Source organism: Oncorhynchus nerka, linkage group LG6 (assembly GCF_034236695.1).
Source record: "Oncorhynchus nerka isolate Pitt River linkage group LG6, Oner_Uvic_2.0, whole genome shotgun sequence".
Lineage (NCBI taxonomy): Eukaryota > Metazoa > Chordata > Actinopteri > Salmoniformes > Salmonidae > Oncorhynchus > Oncorhynchus nerka.
This window is the reverse complement of record NC_088401.1, coordinates 22,943,747-22,968,156: the sequence shown is the minus strand read 5'-3', so window position 1 is coordinate 22,968,156 and position 24,410 is coordinate 22,943,747. Positions and strand designations below refer to the sequence as shown.

Genomic DNA, 24,410 nt, shown 5'->3' with positions numbered 1-24,410 from the left:
TTGTGCACTATAAGGGTATATTTGGGCATATAGATTATTTATTTACACAATACCCAGGACCTTGTTCATATTATAGCTCAGCAATATTGAGTACATTTTATTATCCTTGGCTCTTGTACAGTGTTGTTATTTCAGTGAAGCTGCAAGAATGTTTGCGTTCTGCTGGTGAGAGGACAATGCTCTAGCCACGCGCCTGGGCTCAAGGCCTAGAAATGAACTCTGACAGACAAGAGTCTCAACCACAGTGGGTGAACCGCAGGCTTTTCATGTGGTCCCATCCACCATGCCAAACCCCAAGCCAAACCCCAAGCCAGAGAAAGAGAAGTGATGACAGATTGTGTATCCAACATAATCTCTGTCTCTCTCTCAATTCAAGGGGCTGCTCTCTCGCACTCTCACTCGCTCTCTCTCAAAAGTAAAGATTAGGCCTGCATACAAGGCTCCCCATTAACCAGAGGCAAGACAATTAGCACAGTCAACAACTCAATGGCAGGTAATGACCATCTTTGTAGGAATTTATTGGCTTGATAATAGATTTTCATCCAAAGCATTGTTGAATTTCCCCAGTGCTTATTGTCCAACTGTAGATGTTTGTACATAATGACTCACATTTGCTTGTTGACTGACATTTTTAAGTAAGAATGCAGTTGGTAGCAACTAGTAGTGTGTTTGACTGTTTTGCTACAGATATTGAGACCTATTTCCCTGGAAGCATGTGTCCGTGTCTTGTATAGGCTTTGTTGTAAGTATATTTTTCATACAGCATGATGGTTTCTTTTTTTGTAGGCCTGTTATCAAAGTTATCCGGTTTGTTCGGGAAATGTAGGACTCAAGTGTTGTGATACTCCATGTAGCCTATTCTGTTAGGGTGAACGCTTCCAGTACCCAGTCATCGTAAAGCCCCCCCCAAAAAATTCCAAGTCATAGCTCATTCCGGGGCTACAGATGTCCCCAACAAAATGAACACGCACCGTAATATAATTCCTCTGTTGTTTATACAGCAAACAAGCCTCGGAGCCTTGTTGAGAAGACCTCAATATGTTTTGTGTGATAAAGCGTTTGCCGCTGTCTTCTTGTGGTTTGCCAAATTCTGCTTCTAATTACACACTGAGGTACTTGCAAGGAATGCGGGAGCACTGCTCGCAGTTGTGCCTCGTTCTGTTCTGACCCCGTGTGTGTGTGTGTGTGCACAGGGGTGCAGACTGACGCCGTTTATGAGCCATATGAAATTAGTTTGACTTTCCCTGTTCTTTTTTCCCTCATCCCCACAAACCGCCCAGCCGTCTTTATGTAAGTCTGCGTTGGAGACCCACTGCTTTTTCTTCCCCTTTGAATTGCTGTGATGGTACAGGGTTCCTAGGAATAGGCCTGTAGCCGAGAAACTAGTGATGGGAGAGAAAAATGTATAAGTTACATATCGGGATTATTATTTTTTACGCTCTATATTGTATCGTTCTATCGCAATATGATTGTTGCGTTAGTTGGCTGTACCTGCACCAAAACTCCAGTATTTTAACATCATAGCTTGTTCTCCATCTTTTTAAATAGGTAGCCGATTTTTGTTTTATTTCCATGAATGATCAATTTCTCGTGGCTCTCTCTCTGCAGCAGACATATGGTGAGCAATACGTTTGGAACATCGAATCGCAACAAAATCACAGTATGGAATAGCAATACATATCGTGTCAGCACCTAAGTATCATGATAATATTGTGAGTTCCCTGGCAATTCCCAGCCCTATGTGAAACAGCATAGTTCTGGCCTTTTTGTTCCGATAAACACGTTTGGTTCATTTCACGTGGTGATATCTAGACTGAGCTGTCCTTCTCACACTCTAACCGTTCTTTGGATGGCGAGTTCGCACGGGGTGGCAAATGTTTAGGTCGATATTGTTGTGCATCTGAGTCGAATGCAATCGTTTTACTGTAATCTTTGAATTTGGCACTTCACTTTGGTGAATTTAAGCTAATGAATCTATTTTTTGGCATGCATCTACCTATAAGTGAGTCAACCGTTTGTGTTATTGTAGTTTCAACAAGCCTTGATGATTCATAGTGTGGTATGTGGACAAGAGAACTGGAAAATAAGTTAATTTAACTGAGGATTTTGCAATTGCCCAGTGTGCTTCTGGGAAACTGGATTTAGAGTTTCTCCTTTGGCTTCATGACTGTGTGGAATTCGAAGGGAATTTGCCTCCGTTGAGTGTGAATTGGTTTCTGATTGCGTTTTTTGCTCTATAACCAGTGGCTATTTCGCACCAGAGTTCGCCAACTGCTGTGGATAAAAAGCAGTGTTTGGTTCGGCCATTTCAGATTGGTGCCACAAACCCCCTTCAAAATGCTGCTGTATAGCTAAGATTGAACATTGTACTGACATGTTGCACCGTCTTCCTGGGGAAATTAGTGTTTTTGCTAAGTCGCTCCATTTCAGGCAGTCAGTACTGAACAAGATGTTCTGTTTGAAGATGTGCTAGAACAGATGGTTTTGTCTTTTGTTCCTGAAGTAGGGTAAAGCTGTTTGGCTGGCTCTAATGATCCACTGTTCTTTTTCTATTGACTAGGAAGCAGCAGGCCTCTCTAGCGTCTCTCTCTAGTGAGGCCTGGGCTTAGTTGACTTCGCTTTTACGGCGTCCCAATCTTTTTTAAGACCACCAATGATTATCAGCACTAACTTTAAATATAGTTATAAAAAAAAAAGCTTTTGGTTATGTCATACTGTCGTCAATTAGCCTGTTCAAAGCGCTGTTGCCAGCCCCACTGTACACGGGCCAGAAAAACTGGTAACAGTAAAATTATATTGCCCACATAATGTAAAGGGGGAGATCAGTGGTTGTAACGTGCACCTTAAAGGCCCAGTGTCCGGAGCAGCATTTTGAGTGCATACTTCCTTTTGTTGCTCCTGACATCTGCTATTGCCATTAGCCTTAATATCCCCATGGAACCCTGTAAATTCAGCTCCTGAATGTTGATGAGGGTCCATTGCTGAGGCAGCAGGGTTTTAAGTATTCAACCCGTCGTGCAGCAACACGAACAGGACATTGGCATCGAGCTCCATTTCCAGTCTCACACTGATCCCGGGGTGTGTGTGTCTCTGCCGTTAGTGTTTATGTACACCGTATGTGTGTTTCTCTCTCTCGTGTGTGTGTGTGTGTGTGTGAATGAGGGGTTGAATAAGGCTTTGTCTGGGGAAGTGGGGCGACGTCGTATGCTCCCACATTTCCCGTCGCCTAGCGACAGTAATGCACAGATTGGCAAGAACATCTGCCGTGGTCGGCGCTGCCAAATTTGTGTTGTATAGTAAACACTGCTCCTCTCTCTCTCTCGTTCACCCTCTCTCGCTCCAGCGGAAAGGGGAAGAGGAGCTCTCCTTCCTGCTGTTCTTTTGGTCTGTTTTCTTTATCTTTTCTCTCCATTCACACACACCACCCGGGTAGTCTCCTTGATGACCTTTCACTCCTCTGCCAAGTCAAGGATACGCCACCCTTGTCAAGCGGCCAATTGTAATATTCCAGGAAATGCAGAGATGAGGCCTCTATGCCTGCGGGGATTGTTGCCGGGATGAGCATTTGAAATGTTGTGGCTGTTTGAATACTAACATTTTGGTTGAGTACTCAAATAATTAAAAATGCATATTTTTAGAGCACAAGTCCCACACTGGTAACAAATATGTGCACATTTATCTATACTGGGAGAAAAATATAAACGCAATTTCAAGATTTTACTGAGTTACAGTTCTTATAAGGAAATCAGTCAAATTGAAATGAATGTGTCACTAATCTATGGATTTCACATGACTGGGCAGGGGCACAGCTGTGGGAGCCATTTGGGAGTTGTAACACATTTCCCTACTTCAGTCAACATGTCCATTTTGAATTTGTGATGTAACTGTCGTCATTTGGCAAGGAATGTAGCCTGTGTATCCCATCAGGTACGTTTTTCTAGGCATTTATTTCTGTAGGCCTAACGGTAGCTTGTGTGCGCAGTCAGCACGCGCGTGTGTGTGTGTGTGTGTGTGTGTGTGTGTGTGTGTGTGTGTGTGTGTGTGTGTGTGTGTGTGTGTGTGTGTGTGTGTGTGTGTGTGTGTGCGTGTGCGTGTGTGTGTGTGTGTGGAGGAAACGCTCGGAACACAGTGAAGTGAGACGGGGAAAGGGGAATTTAGGGAGAACTGTGATGCTTGGTTTATTTTTGGTTGTGCCCCTCAAATGCACATGTACAAATGGTAAACTAGAGTCCAAGCAATTTTAATGTTGTTTTCAAGACAATTACACTTGCTCGTTCAGGCAGCCTCAAAGCACAATCCACCAAATAGTTTTACAGTATTTGGTGAAAAAAAAGGGGAAAAAATCCAGCTTTGATGTCTGTTTTGAGTTTTCGATTACTCATGCACATCCCTAATTGTTGCTATGGACTGCTAATGCCACTGGCTGTTAAACAATGGAGTGAAGATTTGTCGACAATGCTCTTAAACGGTTGGTAAAAATGTATTTTGGGTGCTGAAAAATGTGTCTTTTACCGCTCAAGCTCATTTGGTTTGCAACAGGTTTTTAATGTGTTCTTCTTCCAGCAAGTATTTCTTCTATCAATGGAAAACCGTTTGGCCAATATCAGGGTGTATCTTCAATTCATATTTCTGGATATCTGACATTTTGTTAGATCTAAGGAGTAAGGATGTTCCAGATACTCATGTCCTTCATTTTATATGCAGAGCTAGGATATGCTCAATACCTGGACAGTTTCTACATGCAGGGATATATCTGGGGTGAGCGACGCACCTGATGCGCATGCGCCCGCTTACATATTTGTATAATATTCTAACATGCATATCAAGATCCTGATATGGACCTCAGTCAAGAGCATATGCATTGTATGTGCTGAGTAAATATACTGTGTAGGCTTAGTGTAAGTATTTGTCATATAGAGGGGAAAAAAGATACTAATGATTCACATACTAATGATTCAATTTATCCGGAGGGAATCCAAAAATGATTAGTGCATGAAAGAAAAATAGGGATTTCATATTTGTGAAATTGAGCCTGTGGTAAAAACTCAGAAATGCATCAAGTCATCCTGTACAATATCAAAAACACCATGTAAAGATATCCCCTGACTATCGACCCTTTTCTCCTGGTGTTTCTTTGTCAAAGAAAAATGCGTCTCTGTGTTTCTGTACCGACGAGGTTATCTGAATGACCTCACTTTCTGGGTAGCAGAGAATATCAGAGGTCAAAGGTCTGTCCCTTCACTTCCCCCGGCCATGCTCTTTGATGATCACAGCCATGGCTTTAGATGATGATGATGATGATGATGAAACCCTCCCTCTTCACTGAGGCGCGTTGATGCTGCTTTGTGTGCTGGCAAATGCTGCACTTGCCTTCAGTCTGTTACAGCATACTGTGTACTCTCACTATTTTCCTCTCTCCCCTAAACTACTCTACTTCTCTCGTTACCTCTTTCGGCACGGCACGTACTCCGCTTTCATGATCAGAAAATGTTCACCCTCTGCCCCGTTATCAAAATAAGGCGTGAGTAACGTCTCGAGTGCTGTTTTGACAAAAGAGGGAACTGAGACAAGTTTCTGTGCGCCGCAGGGTGGTGGCTCCGGTGCTTCTATTTGTGGCGCCGTGCCGGGAGCCATGTCCTCATCAAACACGCCCACCACCGCCACAGGAATCACCGCTACTGTACCACACTACGTGATACCGGAGAATCCCCTGCCTCGGTTAGAGTGCTTCAGTAGCAAACTTTTCTTTTAACAAAAACACATTGACACACAGTGGTTGAGTGGTTTTACAGGTCATCTGTGATTTCTGATCGGTCCTGATCTTTGTATATCTGAATCCTGACTTGCATATTTAGTTGTATTTAAAGGGAGAGCGTCTTTTTGATTGTTTATGTCTAGATGTGGAACTTCGGAGAAGGTTGTACCAAACACAAATGTGTTTTGGTATAAAAAAGGAGTGTAAAATAACCAGGAATTCAGCCAAAAGTGAGTTGTGTATCAAAGTATGACATTATTATTTTCAAATTCGATCTCTTTTTGGGTTTAGTTGTCAATTTGCAGTGTACAAATTATTATAATTATAGTATGTCTTCCCGACCATCCTCTCCGACAAAAATAAGCCCGCAGCTGAATCTAGTGTTCTACCCCTGTTACAGGGTGTGTTTAACCATCAGTTACAGGGTGTGTTTAACCATCAGTTACAGGGTGTGTTTAACCATCAGTTACAGGGTGTGTTTAACCATCAGTTACAGGGTGTGTTTAACCATCAATCACAGGGTGTGTTTAACCATCAATCACAGGGTGTGTTTAACCATCAGTCACAGGGTGTGTTTAACCATCAGTCACAGGGTGTGTTTAACCATCAGTCACAGGGTGTGTTTAACCATCAGTCACCGGGTGTGTTTAACCATCTGTTACCGGGTGTGTTTAACCATCAGTTACCGGGTGTGTTTAACCATCAGTTACCGGGTGTGTTTAACCATCAGTTACCGGGTGTGTTTAACCATCAGTTACAGGGTGTGTTTAACCATCAGTTACAGGGTGTGTTTAACCATCAGTTACAGGGTGTGTTTAACCATCAGTTACAGGGTGTGTTTAACCATCAGTTACCGGGTGTGTTTAACCATCACCGGGTGTTCAACCATCAGTTAGGGTGTGTTTAACCATCAGTTATCCGGGTGTGTTTAACCATCAGTTATCAGTTACGGGTGTGTTTAACCATCAGTTACCGGGTGTGTTTAACCATCAGTTACGGGTGTGTTTAACCATCAGGGTGTGTTTAACCATCAGTTACAGGGTGTGTTTAACCATCTGCTATCCGGGTGTGTTTAACCATCTGTTACCGGGTGTGTTTAACCATCTGTTACCGGGTGTGTTTAACCATCTGTTTACATCGGGTGTGTTTAACCATCTGTTTAACCATCGGGTGTGTTTAACCATCTGCTACCGGGTGTGTTTAACCATCTGTTACCGGGTGTGTTTAACCATCTGCTACCGGGTGTGTTTAACCATCTGCTACCGGGTGTGTTTAACCATCTGCTACCGGGTGTGTTTAACCATCTGCTACCGGGTGTGTTTAACCATCTGCTACCGGGTGTGTTTAACCATCTGCTACCGGGTGTGTTTAACCATCTGCTACCGGGTGTGTTTAACCATCTGCTACCGGGTGTGTTTAACCATCAGTCACAGGGTGTGTTTAACCATCTGTTACCGGGTGTGTTTAACCATCTGTTACCGGGTGTGTTTAACCATCTGCTACCGGGTGTGTTTAACCATCTGTTACCGGGTGTGTTTAACCATCTGCTACCGGGTGTGTTTAACCATCTGCTACCGGGTGTGTTTAACCATCTGTTACCGGGTGTGCTTAACCTGGGCTAACAGTGCCACTATGATACTTGACCAAACTAACGCACCTCGTCTTTCTGTCTGACAGGACCAAGCCATGGAGAGGTGGACACACAGGAGTGCTTGTTCTATAACATCAACTATGAGATTGAGAAGACCAACCAGAGTGGGGTAGAGCGCTGCGAGGGTGAGAAGGACAAGCGGTCGCACTGCTACGCCTCATGGCGAAACAACTCTGGTACCATAGAGCTGGTGAAGAAGGGCTGCTGGCTGGATGACTTCAACTGCTATGACAGGTAGAATCTCCTACCGTTGTGCCTATCAACTATTTAATAAATCTGTATTGTACATTCGATAAACTCTGCCTTCTTCCGCCTAAAATATTAGGGTCCTTGTATTCACAGAGTTTCTCGGGATGGGGGTGCTGATCTAGCATCAGGCCCCCCCTGCCCATATAACAATATTCCATTAAGTTCTAAAGGTGGCAACTGATCCTATATCAGCAGTCCTACTCTGAGACGCTTAATCAAAACAGTCCCTGGTGTGGAGCTGAGGTAGAATCTGTGTCCCCCTCTATGGTTGGGTTCAAATGTTTTATTTTCCCAGTGTGATCAAAGGCTCAACAAATGTTAGAGTATGATAATGACTGTTCATCTAAACATCAGATATCACCATATATAAAACATCATTTAAACACAGTTGGATTTGTCATTCACTCATTACTGCATTGACTTCACAGCTGGCATGTGTGTGCAAACTCACACAAGGTAGTCTCTGACGTTTGCTCGCATTACCAACATTTTTCAGTTTTCATTTCGTTTATCGGAAGCTTTATTGGACTCTATATTAAATGTTTCTCCGTCAAACTGGAATATTCAATTATCCCGCGCCTGGCGGGTCCCGTAGGTGCTCGATAACGTCTCGGGAGAAGTCAGGCGGAGTGGTGCGGTAGATTTTTCTACCACTTGCCTGCTGCCATTGCAATCTATTTCTGGCCTTGCTCCCGAGACCAAGAGAAATCATTGAATAAATGGATCCAGATAAGAAGCTTGAATACAGTCACTTCTCCCCAGATACACATTAGAGAGGAGCAAAGTGCCTTAAGTTTTGACTAGGACCAGTCCACTGCATTGTTTAAAGAGCGAGACAAATGTTGTGTGGATGTGTACATGGTTTGAATGATCAACTCTAAAATGTTTCTGCAGGATATTTGTATAAAAGCTGAAAAACATGTTGTAGTGCTGCATGAGAACAGCCAAGGTACCAATGCATTAAGGGCTTTTGTTTTGAGGTATTTAACCAGACGTTTTCTAAAAGCTCAATTCTAAAACTTTTTGCCTTTATTATAGTGGGACGCTATCTATGAAACGATTCCCCGATCCCTCATCGTGAAAGTGGGCCAGCAACAATGACTGATCTGAAACGCAACAGCAGCAATTCGAGGTTGCTTAAAACTAGAGGTCACCACTTCTTAAAATAGCAGACGAGTAGAGTCTCCGGTGCATGTTTGAAATACCAAACACTGAAGTGTGTTGAGTGACAGGCTTAAGTCTGAAAGCTTTTTTTAAACGCTCACGACTGTTGTAGATTAGATTTAGGTAAAGGGATGTTACTTTGCCGGCACCAGTGAGGTGGTCCGACCTGCTCTGAATGAATTGTGTACATTAATACCCTGCGGGATCAAAGATCCAGGTTCCTCGAATGCATTGATATAAATGCATTGAAATAGTAAAGCATTTCAGTTGATCCTGGAGGCCAGTTATCTCAGTGTGATCCCGCTTCTCTAGACATACAATGATGTCTTCAAATGTCAATCTTAATTCCATCATGATTACAAGCATGTTTCTTATGGGAGTTTTGAGTTCCTATCGGGACAGCTTGAGGAGACTCTCACAAGGCTAAGCAGCCCTTAATCCCGGCCTCCTTTCAGTGTTGTCAGGGGCGACTGGCTGGCCTCACCATTGGCTCTGGCTCTCTGAGGAGAGAGGACACTGCCCAATGACCCGCCAGGCCGCCACATTGCTGACATGGCCCGACGCTGCCGATGTGCCTGGCGCCAGCAGAATCATGGCGACACCGCCAGTCCTCTCCCTCCTTCCAGTCCTGTCCTCCACAGAGGTCAATAAGTCGTTTCGCTGTGGGCCCCGCATCAGACCAAGGCCAATAGTGTGAGCATTGCATGGTGAGGGAAGGGAACGGAGGGGGGTGGTTAGCTAAGGGTTAGTTAGGTATCTGAGCAGGTCATATAGGATCTAGTTCTGTCTCCAGGGTCATGTTCAGTAGGGAACACTGTAGCAAAGCTTTTTAAAACGTCTGGCAACTGAAAATATAAGAACAGTTTCTGATCGGACAGTTTCAGGTAGAACCTTTCTGTTTCACTGCTTTTCATGGCGTTCTGAACACAACCATTCATAGGCTATAACCACATTCCCTCTGAACTACTGAAGTCAATAGAAAGCGGAGGCGCTCTCTTCGCTACCCTAGACCAAAACATTTCCCTTTGACGGTCAATTAAATGTTATCTCCCGTTCTTTCTCTCAGGCAAGAGTGTGTGGCGACAGAGGAGAATCCTCAGGTGTTCTTCTGTTGCTGCGAGGGGAACTTCTGCAACGAGAGGTTCACTCACCTGCCTGATATCAACGGACCATGTAAGTGAACCTGTAGGACTCTACCTCTTTGTTTTACACCCATAGAAAGTAGATAGGGCCGCAGGTCCAACCGTCACAGAGCACGAAAGGAAAAGTCTGTGCTACTAATTACATTTCTATGGTTAGGCTACACCTCGATTGCAATGTTCTAAACAAATTCTGAATTTGTGTTTCTGGACCTCAAGGCATTGTTAAGATCTGATAGTCTTTTGCAGACCTGAGTAGAATTTGTGTTTCTGGATCGCACCCCTGATGACTCCCGTACTCCTCTGTCTGGGGTCAGATGTCAAGGTCTAGTCAAATGTAGATGTTATATTGACCCATATCTCAATTAGCTTGTCGTCATTTTGGAATATTTGATTTTCCCAATCACTGCTCGCTCCATTTGTTTCCTGAAGCCAATATCACCTGCTTTGCTGTGATATCTTGGTATGTTAACTTGGTATTCTAACCCTGCCTGGTGTGACGTGAAACCCAGTAAGTTGATATTATATTTGACATCCGTCTAAGACCTATACCAGCTTTAAACTGAGTTGGAAGCTCCACGGGCCTCACCCAGGGTTAAGTATTGACTTTGTTCCCCGAAAGGTCCTCACAGTGGGGTATTGTAGGATCTTAAACACGATGGACAGAAATGTGCAAGAGGCCACACGAGTATTGAATTACACCGCCTGTTTGCAGACTGAAGCTCCAAAAGTTAGGGGCAATTCTGCCCAGGAGAATAGCACCTCTTCTATTTTACAGCTCCCTTTCCTCTCCAGATTTTCTTGAGCACACAGACATCCAGACAGGCAGCAAACTTATTTGTGTGTGTTCAAGCCAAAGCTTGGCTTAGAAAGGTGGAAAAAACTATAGTGTGTGCCTAACTATTCCTATATCTCTGCCAGTTTCCCCTTCCCCTCTTTCTACCCTTCCTCAATCTACCTCTCTCCCTATCCTTCCCTCCTTTCCACTACTCCCTCCTTGTTTTCCCCCCTTCTCCTGGTTTCTTCTCTCCCCTTCTTCCTTCCTCTCCCTCTTTACCTATCCTCTTGTCATTTTCTCTCACCCCTCCCACCCTCCATCTTTTCTCTCCCCCCCCGCTCCTCGATGGCTGCTGGTTAACACTGTGTTCTGTCCCTCTCTTTACCACCAGTGATCAAGTCGCCTCCCCCCATGCCCACACTACTCAATGTGCTGGTCTACTCACTGCTGCCCATCACCATGCTCTCCATGGCCCTGCTGCTGGCCTTCTGGATGTACCGCCACCGCAAGCCACCCTATGGCCATGTGGACATCAATGAGGTCGGCCAATTCCCTCCCTAGCTACGCATCTTTCACTTTTGCTTCCCATCACTCTTCTGTTTTCATCTTTGAATGACTGAATTTATTTGACATGTTTAAAGTGCATGTAGACTTCCCTCAGCTAAGTGGAACAATACACACACAAAACAAATAGAGGATTCAAATCAAAGGAAAGTTGCTACTTATTGTGGTCCTCCTGTCTGTCGGTATTGTTTACTCTCTTTGTCTGTAGAGCTGTTTGCTTATCTTCTGTGGTGCTACCTCTTTGTGGTTTCTCACTCCTGTATTCTCTCGCTCTTGCCGTTTTCATCCCTTGTTTTTCGGAGGCCATCTTGTTAGTAGCCCCAAAGCTGCCATGTAGGCCACACAGGACCTCTGTTAACGACTAGCCCCATCTAGAGGTAGTCGGATGCCACTGGCGTGATACAGGTCCCACCTATAGGACCATTGTTAGTTTACTACTGTCACTATCTGTACATCTACTTTACACAAGCCATTGTGCATAAAGCCTTATCTGTTTTTCTTTTTAACTGTTTTGAAACGGAGTATTAGAATTCATATTTTACATTGATATAAAAGCTCCAGTTATTATATAAATTGTAAGTATGTCGCGAGTGGCAATCAATCCTCATAACCTTGTTGAATATAATGACCCGGTGTTTACCTGTTCTGACCTCTGACCTCTTGATCTACCAGGATCCCGGCCTCGTTCTCCCTCCCTCCCCCCTGGTAGGTCTCAAACCCCTGCAGTTGCTGGAGATTAAGGCCAGGGGGCGCTTTGGCTGTGTGTGGAAGGCCCAGATGATGAACGACTACGTGGCTGTCAAGGTCTTCCCCATTCAGGTAAGTTGCTGAAAGGTTGATTCAACTGTCTGTGTCCTCTGAAGCCTTAGTGTAACAACACCTCTTTGTTTGTGTGTCCTCCCACAGGATAAACAGTCGTGGACGAACGAGCGGGACGTGTTCCTAACACCGGGGATGAAGCACGAGAACCTGCTGCGCTACATCGCCGCCGAGAAGCGCGGGACCAACCTGGAGATGGAGCTGTGGCTCATCTCTGAGTTCCACGAGAGGGTGAGGAGCGAGACTGGGGTGGAGGGAGAGGTGTTAAGGTGTGGGGAGGTTAGGTTAGGTTTGGGGGAGGAAGTATAAAACCAGCTGTAAGCCTGGGACATAAGTTTATATCAGTTAGCCTTCACAAGGTCCCGCCACTGAGCTTTAGCAATGTCCTCTAGGCTTTCGTATCAGGCTTGCTACAAAGATCCACTATTTATTTATTGGCACTGAGGAAGCTGTGTTTTGTTGCTCAGAGCTATTGCCTTTTAATTTTCCTCTCTGTTTAATTTTCAGTAGCGTGAAAGTTGTTTGCTACAATTTAATAACACTCAATTTGACTGACCACAGTGGGTTGGCTGGCATTTCTCGGACAATAAACGATGTGAACCCTGTCTCTGCAGTCGAGTTCACTTGTATTTTTCCCAGTTCAATCATTGACAAGCTATTTAGTGTGCTCTGGGGATGTCTTACTGTAGCTAGTTGTTAACAGCGCCACTTCTTTCTCTCTCTCTCTGTGTATGCGCGCGGCGTGTGTGTCTCTCTCTGTCTATGCTCCAGGGCTCCCTGACGGACTATCTGAAAGGAAATGCAATCAGCTGGACTGAGCTGTGCCACATCGCTGAGACCATGGCCTGCGGGCTGGCCTACCTGCACGAAGACGTGCCTCGCTACAAAGGAGAGGGACCCAAACCGGCCATTGCTCACAGGTAAGGCACACGAGTTCAGCACTTAGGTGTGTGTTTAGAGCTGAGCGATTAACAGAAATGTTTATTTATTTAAAAAAATGAACTACTTGAGTGACGTCGGTTCAATTATATGAATTTGATTTCTTTTGATACTTTTCTGTGAGCTCAATACAGACATTGCACAGTTTCTCTAGAGAAAAATTAGATCCAGCCTGAACTGTGCGATGTAGAAGGGAGTTGTAGTTTCCAACAGGCCAATATTCTTACATAGTTTAGCACATAAAATGTGGTAATTAACTACAATGACCATAATCCATTGCGCATATACTTGTCCGGTCTGTTTCTTTTACGACTGCTGCTGAAGAGCGAAGAATGCGAGATTGAGGTGATATAGAGAGCAGCTGTTGCTTCGAGGCATCTCTATCTGAAAATACATGATCCATGTGATTGATGGTTGGTATTCCGCTGTCATAAAAAAGTATGCGTTGAACTACAAAATGGGTATTTTGTCAGACAGCATAGGCAGCAGCCCTATAGAGATGAGATGACTTGGAATGAAATAGTCAAGTAAAACAAATGAAATATTTTATTAAAGTAATGTGAATAAATTGTGTTAATAAGTGATAAGCAGTAATGAGCAGTCACTACCATCATAGGACTTCCATTAATAGTTTTATTCTGTGTTACAGCATTCAACCCACAAAATGCATTGGGCATTTAATGTTAATTAAATAATTGAAACCGAAATCGAAAACTTGATTTTATTTTTTAAAGAATCAAAACGAAACCGAACCTAACTCAAAAATGCGTGTGTAAAAGAGAGAAACATTAGACTTGGCCCGGTTCAAGCATATTCTTGTTTTCTCAATGATCCATCTGGCTAAGTAAAGTTGAGGTTAATCCTATAGCGTATTGATGTTTATGCTGAATCTTCGTTCTGTCTGCGGTCCCCTGTGTCTTCATTCTGCAATCCGGAGGCATCTAACCCTGAGGGAGTCTGTTATTATTATTATTGCACTCAAATCTCTGGACTGCAATTTTATTTTTCTGCCTGGCATCAAAATTGTTTACAGTTTATTCCATTGGGAATTCACTTCAATTCCGTTACAATCAAACAGAGCCATAAGTCTAGACGGGACTGTTCTCGGTGGGCTTTATTTGTTTGTAGTTCAGGATAAGTTCAGGCTTGACAAAGGGCAAACTGATCCCAAGTCAGGGGGGGAAACTCACAGGCCAATCACCGATGTTAATTGATTGGCTAAAAAAGAAAACTGTCGATGAACCCCCGTCCTCTCTTCCTTCTCCTTCCAGGGACTTCAAGAGTAAGAATGTGATGCTGCGGAAGGACCTGACGGCCATCATCGGGGACTTTGGGCTGGCGGTGCGGTTCGAGCCGGGCAAGCCCCCAGGGGACACTCACGGCCAGGTGAGTGGGCTACCATCAGTCTGGTTGCGTCCCAAGGGTTAGCTGCTTTTGACTAGTGTACATGAATTAGGGAGCCATATTAGGGAGCCATACTAACTATGAACAAGTGCCATCATGGAAATACTGTTTTAAAGTTAGCTCCACATACTCACACGACAAGGAAGTGTGTGTGCGTAGTGGACCTTGTCTGACAGTGTCTTGTCTGTCTATCTCTGTTGTCCAGGTGGGTACCAGGCGCTACATGGCGCCGGAGGTCCTGGAAGGTGCCATCAACTTCCAGCGGGACGCCTTTCTCAGGATAGACATGTACGCCATGGGCCTGGTGCTGTGGGAGCTGGTGTCGCGCTGCAAGGCGGCCGACGGTGAGTCATAAACACGCAAGCACACACACAGGATCCTACTCTGCGATTTATCAGCAACCATACCACATTGGAATCAGGATGAGACCTTTTTAATGCTGTGTAATAGACAAATGAGAGCACATAGCTTATGGGTAACGATGTAGCATAGCCTGTAAGGTGTTCCGTGCTAAGACACGTTGCTGTTGTGTTGATTGGTCAGGCCCAGTGGATGAGTACATGCTGCCATTTGAGGAGGAGATCGGCCAGCACCCGTCCCTGGAGGACTTACAGGAGGTGGTGGTCCACAAAAAGATGAGACCGGTCTTCAAGGACTGCTGGCTCAAACACGTTGTGAGTATGCCAGCTCTGTCTCCAACGCAGAGAGCAGTGGGTCAATGCTGGGATGTACAGTACTTAAAGCAGTACAGTTTGATTCACATTTCCCACAATATGTCACCCAGGCATGACTTGAGTGCGTAAACATGTTTCCTTTTTTTCCTAACATCCCCCCCAACCCAAAGAGACGACAACATAACCCCCAAACATTCAACAGACAAATAAAATAAAGTCCATTTCCAAAAATAAAAATGCAGAAGTATAATATGTAGTCGCAGATAATGCAGAATACGCTTAGACTATAGCCAAGGTTCACCTAAAAAAAAATAAAGAATATACAGATTTATAATTCCAATGCTTCTACAGTATCACTGGTTTCCAAAAACTCTCAAGAGCTAGGCTTGACGTTAATTATTTTAACCAATGACCAAGTGATGGGGAACTGACATAGTGGAGAGAAATTGAACATCTAGCTTGTAATAGACAGAGGTCAACCATTTTCTTCTCTCTCCTATGTAAAGAGATATTCACTCTGTAAAGATTTAGGATGCAAAGTTTAGGGATTAATGGTATTGGGGTAGAAGTAATCTCAGAGATATAGTGCAGTACTGAGCTCAAACATTTGTATCTCAGCACATTCCCACAGGCAATGAAACAAGGTGCCTAAATGTGTGTTACATTTAAAACACAGGTCTGGGGTATTAGGGTCCATTTTGTGGAGCTTAACATGGGTGTGATATATGTTCTCATTATCCAATTGTATTGCAGCAATCTCAGGCAGGTGTTTGTCTCTATCTGAGCTCTAGAGCATATCATAACCCAGTCCTCTGCTGAAATATCTTCCTGCAAATCGTATATCCACTGAAGTCTCTTACTATCAGAGTTGTCTTTGTGAGTAGCTACCATTTTCCCATATAATGTCATCTGACCTCTCTCATAACGCATATTAACAGAGAGCGTTTCTCTAGTGGTCAAAGGAGGTTGTAGGGCAGATTGTTATAGACTGGAAAGAATAAAGCTTCTCAATTGTCAGTATTTGAAAAAATGCTTTTGTGTTAAGTTAAATCTTACCTTTAGTTCTTCAAACAACATGAGCCCCTTTTCATTGTATAAATCCATTACTTTAACAATACCTTTTTCTTGCCCATTCTTTAAGGTGTGAAAAAAAAACTGGATAATACAGGGGATTCGTACAGATATTTCTGTACTTCGTGCCATATAGTTAGGGTGTTTGTTAAAAGGGGATTACTAGTATTCTTCTTTAGCTTCTTAAAGGGAGCAGAGTACAAATATCCATCCAAAGTTAAGCCTTTTGTGGACAGCATTTCAGTCTGCAGTCTGCAGAACTCTTGGAGAACCAAAACATTGCAGCCCTAAGTTGTGTAGCCCAGTAATAAAACTGTAGGTGTAGAAGTTGCAACCTCCCTCTGCCATAGGTCAAATAAAGAAGAGAAAGTCTAAACCTTGGTTTTCTGTTGATCCAGATACAATTTGGAAGTATCTTTCTGAACTTTAGGCGAGAAAAAAAGGTGGTGGAGCCAGAAGAATTTATTGAAATGGATAAAACATTTATGCAGGATATTCATCTTAATGGACTGGCTGGACATCCTTGTCTCGTGCCCTGAAAAAACTTAAGGTTGTGAGATCAAGTTGTTAGTGTCAACTTCTGCAGTGGGGTCTGTATATCATATCTTAATCCATTTACAGAAGTAGTTCCCAAACCCAAATCTCTTAAGCACTTCAAATAAATAAGACCACTCAACTCTATCGAATGCCTTCTCTACATCAAGGTAGAGTATGGCAGTGCAGTCCCCTGATACTATGTTTAGTACTCTCCTCACATTGTGAAAACCTTGACGTTTTTTCACGAAGCCATTTTGGTCTTTGTGTATTATATGGGAGCACTCTATCCAATCTCCTGGCTAAAGCTTTAGCAATAATTTTTTGAGTCCGAGTTCAGAAGATAGACCAATTTAACTTTCACGTTTTGTCTGGGATTCATCAGACTTCAGAATAAGAGTGATTGAAAGGTGAAACAACCTTGCTGAAAGGATTCAGCATACATATCCAAAAGTGGACCTTGAAGTTTGTCCTTAAATATCTTCGAAATATCTATTGGGAGCCCATCTGGACCTGCCGCTTTACCTCCCTTCATATTTGAAATAGCATCAGATATTTCAACACCATCCAATTCCCTTTTCCAGGTCCAATTTTGTGTCTTCTGAAATAGAGAAAATCAAGACCATCCAAAAATGATGTCTGATTAGTTAAGTTCTCAGGAGATTCAGAGTAAAGTGTGTTGTAGTAGGAACCAAATGCTTGGTTTATTTCTACAGGCTCCATTGATAATTGTCCTGGTAAATAATGAATTGCATTAATGGGTCTGTCTGAATTTAACTTCTTCTTAATGCACCAGGCAAGCAAATGACCAGGTTTTTCACCTTGGTCATAGGACTGCTTCAGCCTCGTTAAGCTGTTTGTGGCCTAGGAGGGGAGGAAGTTATTCATACTGAGCTTTAAGAACAAATAATTCCTTGTTTACGTCTTCTAAGTTATCCAAAAAAGCTTCCCTCTCCAATTTTCAGATTTGGCTGTCCATCTGTCTAATTTTTAGATTGAATTGATTTGATTTCAAACTAAAAGTCATGTAAAAGTCTTGGTCCTGTAACCATCTGCGATGCAAATGTCATCTAGAAGATCCTTTTACTAGTTTTGTATCCCAATAGAATAATGACACGGGGGAATAGTCACACCGAACAATACTAACATATCCATTTCCTGCTACATTGGGAAGCAATCAGCAAGAAACATAAAAGTTGTTTATACGAGAATATGATTTAAATGTCAACGATTAACATGAATACGCCTTTTTACTCGGGTTCTGAGTTCTCCGAGGTTCACATAGATGTCATGAAATGCTTTAATTCCTTTCAACTCTGCGAGTATGAAGAGGAGTGATCTAGATGAGGATCAAAGGTGCAATTAAAATCCCCTGCCATTAGACTCCCTTCCTGGTAAAGTCCTATCAATAGAAATACATTCTCAAAGAATTTGGGATTATCATCATTAGGACCATAAACATTAACCAGATTAATACGATTATTCAAAAGAGTTCCCTGTATCAAAATGTATCTACAAGCTGTATCAGTTATAATATTGTCCACTTGAAACGGAACAGATTTTTTTAAAAAACATAACACCACGAGAAGAGAAACGGAATGCTATTACCTGCCCTTGCCACCTCCTGCATACTTTCAATAGCTCATCCTTCAACAAGTGAGTATCTTGTAGAAACACAATAGAGGAATAAAGTTGTTCAAACCTAGTAATAACCTTTTTAAGCTTGGGTAGTTTACAAACTCCATGGACATTCCACAAAGTACATTTGTTTTACATTTGAAGTCATCTAACCAAAGATGTAAACATGGAGTAAGCTATAGCATAAAGGCATATCTAAAATATGCTTAGTAACCACAAGGACCGCATTAATATTTTGTAGTGAGGAAAATATGTAAAGATCTGTTTGAAAGAACATAAATCTATCCTAAACGGAAAACACTGAACCCCATTCCCTTGTCTCCCTAACCGAGACACCCAACGCTTCCTCTCCCACCTCCCTCTAATCGTAGAGTGTAGTCTGGTGGACGACTGATCCGTTACAGGGAGCAGTCTAACCAATGTGACGCTCAACAAAACAAAGTGTCTCCTGCCTTCTCTCGGCCATTACTCCTCATGAACAAAACAAAAGGCATATCTTGAAAAGATGTTGTGTGAAATATCACACCAAAAGGCATATCTAGGAAGATATGTGAAATATCATGTAGTATTCGTTTGAAAAGTAGCGAAGAATAGCTCCACCTAAAACAGTAACGCTAGTTAGTGAATCCTAACTAACGTTACAATATGGACAGTCCTAAATAGTTGTAGATGAGCCACAACACAGGGTCTACCAAGTAGCAAAATGGCCCATACATATAGTGTTAACGTAGTATACCATTAGTAAGTTTATAAACCCCCCCAAAAAGATCAAAGCTCAGAAATGAACAGGCTACTTGAGATAAAGCGATACCATTGAATAAAGACCCTTGCACATGATGTTGATGTCAGGCTTGCACGTGAGTGTCAATCATTTTAGTCCAAGGATATGATTGAAACTTAAGTCATCATATAAAGTAGGCCCGATGCTTCTCTGTGGTCCAGAACGAATAAGGTCCCGATGCTTCTCTGTGGTCCAGAACGAATAAGGTCCCGATGCTTCTCTGTGGTCCGGAACGAATAAGGTCCCGATGCTTCTCTGTGGTCCGGAACGAATAAGGTCCCGATGCTTCTCTGTGGTCCGGAACGAATAAGGTCCCGATGCTTCTCTGTGGTCCGGAACCAATAAGGTCCCGATGCTTCTCTGTGGTCCAGAACCAATAAGGTCCCGATGTGTCCGTTGACATGGAGCTAAACATCTTGTCTGACATTTTAGTGTTTTATATAATCCAATGGAAGAGATTGATTAACATAATTAAACTTAACATGGACATTGGACGCCATCTCACCTGTCATATAGAGATTCAAAGTCTTGTGACCGTCGATTGTAAGTCAGAGGTAGTTTAGCTGGGAAGGCTATTCCAAAGGCAATGTTGAGGGACCTGAGCTGGCGTTTCACCCCATCGTAGCCTTTTCTTTTTTTGGTGCAGGTCCGTGGATAGGTCAGGGAAGAACATGATCTCTTGGGTACATCACCTTGCCCATACACAGACCTGGCTTTCTGCATCACTTGGAGTTTGTCTTGAAAGTTGAGAAACTTAATGATGGCCTCCCGGGTGGCGCAGTGCGCTGTACTGCAGCGCCAGCTGTGCCATCAGAGTCCCTGGGTTCGCGCCCAGGCTCTGTCGTAACCGGCCGCGACCGGGAGGTCCGTGGGGCGACGCACAATTTGGCCTAGCGTCGTCCGGGTTAGGGAGGGCTTGGTCGGTAGGGATGTCCTTGTCTCATCGCGCACCAGCGACTCCTGTGGCGGGCCGGGCGCAGTGCGTGCTAGCCAAGGTTGCCAGGTGCACGGTGTACCCTCCGACACATTGGTGCGACTGGCTTCCGGGTTGGATGCGCGCTGTGTTAAGAAGCAGTACGGCTGGTTGGGTTGTGTATCGGAGGACGCATGACTTTCAACCTTCGTCTCTCCCGAGCCCGTACGGGAGTTGTAGCGATGAGACAAGATAGTAGCTACTACAACAATTGGATACCACGAAATTGGGGAGAAAAAAGGGGTAAAATTAAAAAAATAATAATAATAAATAAAAAAGCCTGCCCTCATGGCTAAGATTGCTTCCATAACCCCTTGGTTCTGGTTTAGGTCATCTACATTGTTGGTTGTCATGTCAGACTCGTGGTGTGAGGAGCTTGCAGAGCTAACTGGGTTAGTAGAGCTGGCTGAATTAGCAGGGCTAACTGGTCTAACCTGGACCACGTTGTCTGTGATATGTTCATGTTTTAGGAGGACTATGTTTAAGTCGATTCATAACGGATGTAGATACGCCTGACATTGTCTTGTTTGTTACGAGGATTTAAAATAAGAGAAAATAAGAGATTAAAAGAAGTTTAGCCGAAATTGGCAGGAGAGCACTAAAAACATGTCCGCTCCGCCCGTTAATACACATTGAATACATCTAACAAACACTGAATAAGATGTTAATACATGCATGTAGTAACACTTAAATGACAATAAATAAGCAGATTGGTTTTGCTAAATGCTGAGTTCCTGTCCTAACTGATGTGTCTCCCAGGGCCTGGAGTCTATGTGTGAGACGATAGAGGAGTGCTGGGACCATGACGCGGAGGCGCGCCTCTCTGCTGGCTGCGTGGAGGAGCGCATCTCGCAGATCCGCCGGCTGACCAGCCCCCCTACCTCGGACTGCCTGGTCTCCATGGTGACCTCTGTCACCAACGTGGACTTGCCACCCAAAGAGTCCAGTATCTGAGTCTCAACCCGACCACCACCAACCCTCCCATCGCAGAGCGACAAGCAAGCAAGCATACAAAACAACCACTCTTCTTCTTAAGCCTCAGCGGATCTCAGAAAAAAAACATGAATGCAGCTGCTATTTTATCCTGAACTTTTTTTAATGATTAATTATTATTATTTTTATTTGATTTCCGATCGGATCACTATTACCAGCACACTTCTTCTATACTGTTTTTTTTTTATCAATACAGGACAAAAAAAGCTAAATGGAAATCTCAAAAGCGCATTCAGGTGCCGACTTATGAATGCTGACAAGGTGCAGGTACCTCAGATGTTTTCAGCTCTCAGTAGTTTCTTTGGGTTTAGTTTATTCCTCTTTTTCTGTCTTCTGGACAGGATTGCCTGTGACAGAACCAACCAACTCACCCACCAACCAAGCACCCATCTACCACGTTGGACAAATACAACAATGCTGCATAAACCTTGTAGGAACATTAAGACTGTTACACACAACTAACCTTCCTCAAGGGATTTTAGTTTTCAGAAAACGTTTCCTTTCCGACAGCGTGTCCCATACAAACCTTCGGAACTAACGGGTGTCTCTAGAACACAGGGCAAAGTGGAAAACAACTGGACTCATTTCTTTTAAGTTTTTTCTGTGTTCAGCCTGGTGACTATGGATGGGGTTGGCTACAGCATTCTTATGAGTGCATGTTGAAAAGTTCAAAAGGAAATGGCTTACATTCAGAGATTGGACATCACATCATCTGGATAGTGCATTTGGTATGGAACTACTTCTCAGGTAACCAGTCTCAAGGGGCAGGAGATGTTGATTTGAGGTGATATCGCAACGCGTCCCGTAAAAGTAGGGCGAGAGCCACAACTGCTGCCCTTGAGTGGTCGGGCGGGGGCAAACTTTAGTGGGGGGGGCTTTTCTGACTTGGTTCAGAGCCTTTTTATCTGAGATCAAAATGGAGTCTAAACACAGAACGTGCCCAAACGACCACAAAAAAACACAATCGGTGCAAGACCCTGGGGAAGATATGTATGCATTTTGGGTTTGCGTGTGTTTGCGTGTGACTACTTGTGCAGTGAGAGTGACTGTGTATGTGTGTGTAGCGGAGAGGGATGGAGATTAAGACCATAAAAAGTTTCAGCCGTAAACATCTGAAGATAAGTTAAATGTATTTTTGTTCAGTTTTTTTTTTTCTCCTGCTTTATTTCAGTCAGTAGATTGGACATTGGGAGCTAAGGACCTAGACTCTTCTCCAGAGGCCCATCCTAGGCCTCAGCAAAAGCCTATATCCTTCACTAGTGTTGAGCGGGAGGGAATACAGTTGAATCATCACTGCCTGGTCCCTTTGTTATTTACCTCTTTCGCACAGGGACCAACTATGTTTGTACCGGGTAGGTCCTGCATTGTAGAACCGTTTTTGACAGGGCACCGAGCGTAACAAGCGGTTTAAACTTAACTTCATTACGATTAGTTACACGTTCTCATTCATTGGAAGGAAAAAAAGAAACTGAAAACGAACATGGAACTTTTTTTGTCTTAAAAGTGGCACGCAAGAAACCACATTTCCGTATGCCATAATGTAACAGTGAATGTCCACAATGCTGCTGTTTCAACTCAAAGATGAATATATTTCTGTGTTCCTTTTTTTCTGTGCATTACACGTGCAACTCTCAGTAGTAAAGGAAACATGCATAAAACAGCAAAAGTCATGTCTACCAACGTACAAGGCTTCCGAGGTGAACAATAAAATCTAGTAGATAAAACATAAAACGAAACGCAAAAAAAACAAAAAACATTAATGAACCACAGACCACCTCAAACCAGAAATACCTCAGATTTTTCTATGTGTATGAGTTCTGTTATATATTTTGTTAGTTGTGTTGACTTGTATTAAGTATATTTTAATGTGAGTTTTTTTGGCTTATATGATTAGGGAGTTTTGGAAAAATAGTGCTACCGCAACATGTATAAATGAAAGAAAATAGTGTAAATAGCTGTATACAGTTGTAGTATTCTACCAATATATGACACCTAGGCATTATTCATGATTTGTGCTGCCCCCCCCCCCTCTCCGTTACCTAAAGGGACATTGAACCTTGTATTTGATTTTCCTCCCAGAAAAACGAATATCTACCCACCACCACCACCACCACCGTGTCTCACCTGTAATATTTTTGCATACCCCAGGATATACCTTGGGTTTGTCATTGCTTTTAAAATGTATTTTAATGACTTATCCCATTCCTCTATAAAAAAAAGAATGCATTTATACAGAAAAGACAAATTGAGAACTAAGAGATACCATTGAATTTCCTTATACAAAGCAACGCATCTCCAAATTAGTTTCTCGATTTATAGCGTTCTAACTTTTTAAAGCATAGTCATATTTTTATGAAATTGTTCTCAATTGATGATTGATTTGATAGCGCCTTTGAGGGGGGGGGGGGGTGTCCCTAGATTCTCATCCCTTCATCTCCTTTCCTCACACATTGACTGACGAGACACCATGGCGGCGGCTTCAGCACCTTAGCACTACATCCTACAGACGAGAGCTTTAAGTTTTATTCATGGTGTCATACGTTCTTAAGGTTCTACATCGTTTACCAGTGTTCCGCATGTGTGTAAGTGGAACCATGTGCGCAGAGTCTTTCAGGGTGTTTTAGGGATACCCATGGAGAAGTGAGAGCATTGAGACACTCATGACTTCAATCTCTTGTCATCATGAACCCCAGTGATTGATGTGGGCCTGCAGATCGCTGTGATCCAGCTGCTTTGAGTAGGAAAACCACAGCTAGCTATTATTTTGGGCTTAGGAAACTTGAACATGTATTTAGGTCTGTTAAGAGACTACTTTTCAAGGAGACCCACTCTCTCTGTAATATTTGCCAAGAGGGTAAGAAAATAATTTATCATTCTGCCAAGGTAGAGCACGCTTGTTTAGCACTTTTTAGTTTCTCTGGATTGACTCCCCACCATTTTATCAGTAACCAGAATGGAGGTATTCTTGCTTTGATTTCAATGGCCTGTTAGCAAATCGGGGTTATGTTTGTGTCAAATTATCAGGTTAGTGTTTGATATCTATCTTTTCAGGAAGCTTATTGTAACACTATGGTTTACAGTATTTCTGTTATAAATGTAATGGGATCAAGAAATTGCAAGTTTTGATATAAATGTAGCAAGCAATATCTACAGCAATAGTCCTACATATTGTTTCTGGTATGACAGAATAACCTCATAGGTACCGCAATAGGCCCTTGAGCTAGCGACCAACCAAAACATCTTGTTCAAGATGCGCTTTGTTGTCAAGAGGAAGGTTGGTGGGT

General features: G+C 43.1%; 1 protein-coding gene across 1 annotated transcript in view; it reads left to right on the top strand.

Moving 5' to 3' along the window:
* The window catches only part of acvr2ba (activin A receptor type 2Ba), a 61,099-nt gene extending 37,929 nt beyond the window's left edge, over positions 1-23,170 (top strand). The window contains exons 2-11 of the mRNA XM_029661065.2: positions 7,433-7,640; positions 9,886-9,992; positions 11,128-11,276; positions 11,973-12,119; positions 12,207-12,350; positions 12,891-13,039; positions 14,330-14,444; positions 14,668-14,806; positions 15,006-15,136; positions 20,893-23,170. Coding sequence (XP_029516925.1) covers positions 7,433-7,640; positions 9,886-9,992; positions 11,128-11,276; positions 11,973-12,119; positions 12,207-12,350; positions 12,891-13,039; positions 14,330-14,444; positions 14,668-14,806; positions 15,006-15,136; positions 20,893-21,087 — 1,484 coding nt within the window. The 3' untranslated portion in view covers positions 21,088-23,170. The remainder of the gene's footprint in view (positions 1-7,432; positions 7,641-9,885; positions 9,993-11,127; positions 11,277-11,972; positions 12,120-12,206; positions 12,351-12,890; positions 13,040-14,329; positions 14,445-14,667; positions 14,807-15,005; positions 15,137-20,892) is intronic.
* The last annotated feature ends 1,240 nt before the right edge of the window (positions 23,171-24,410 follow it).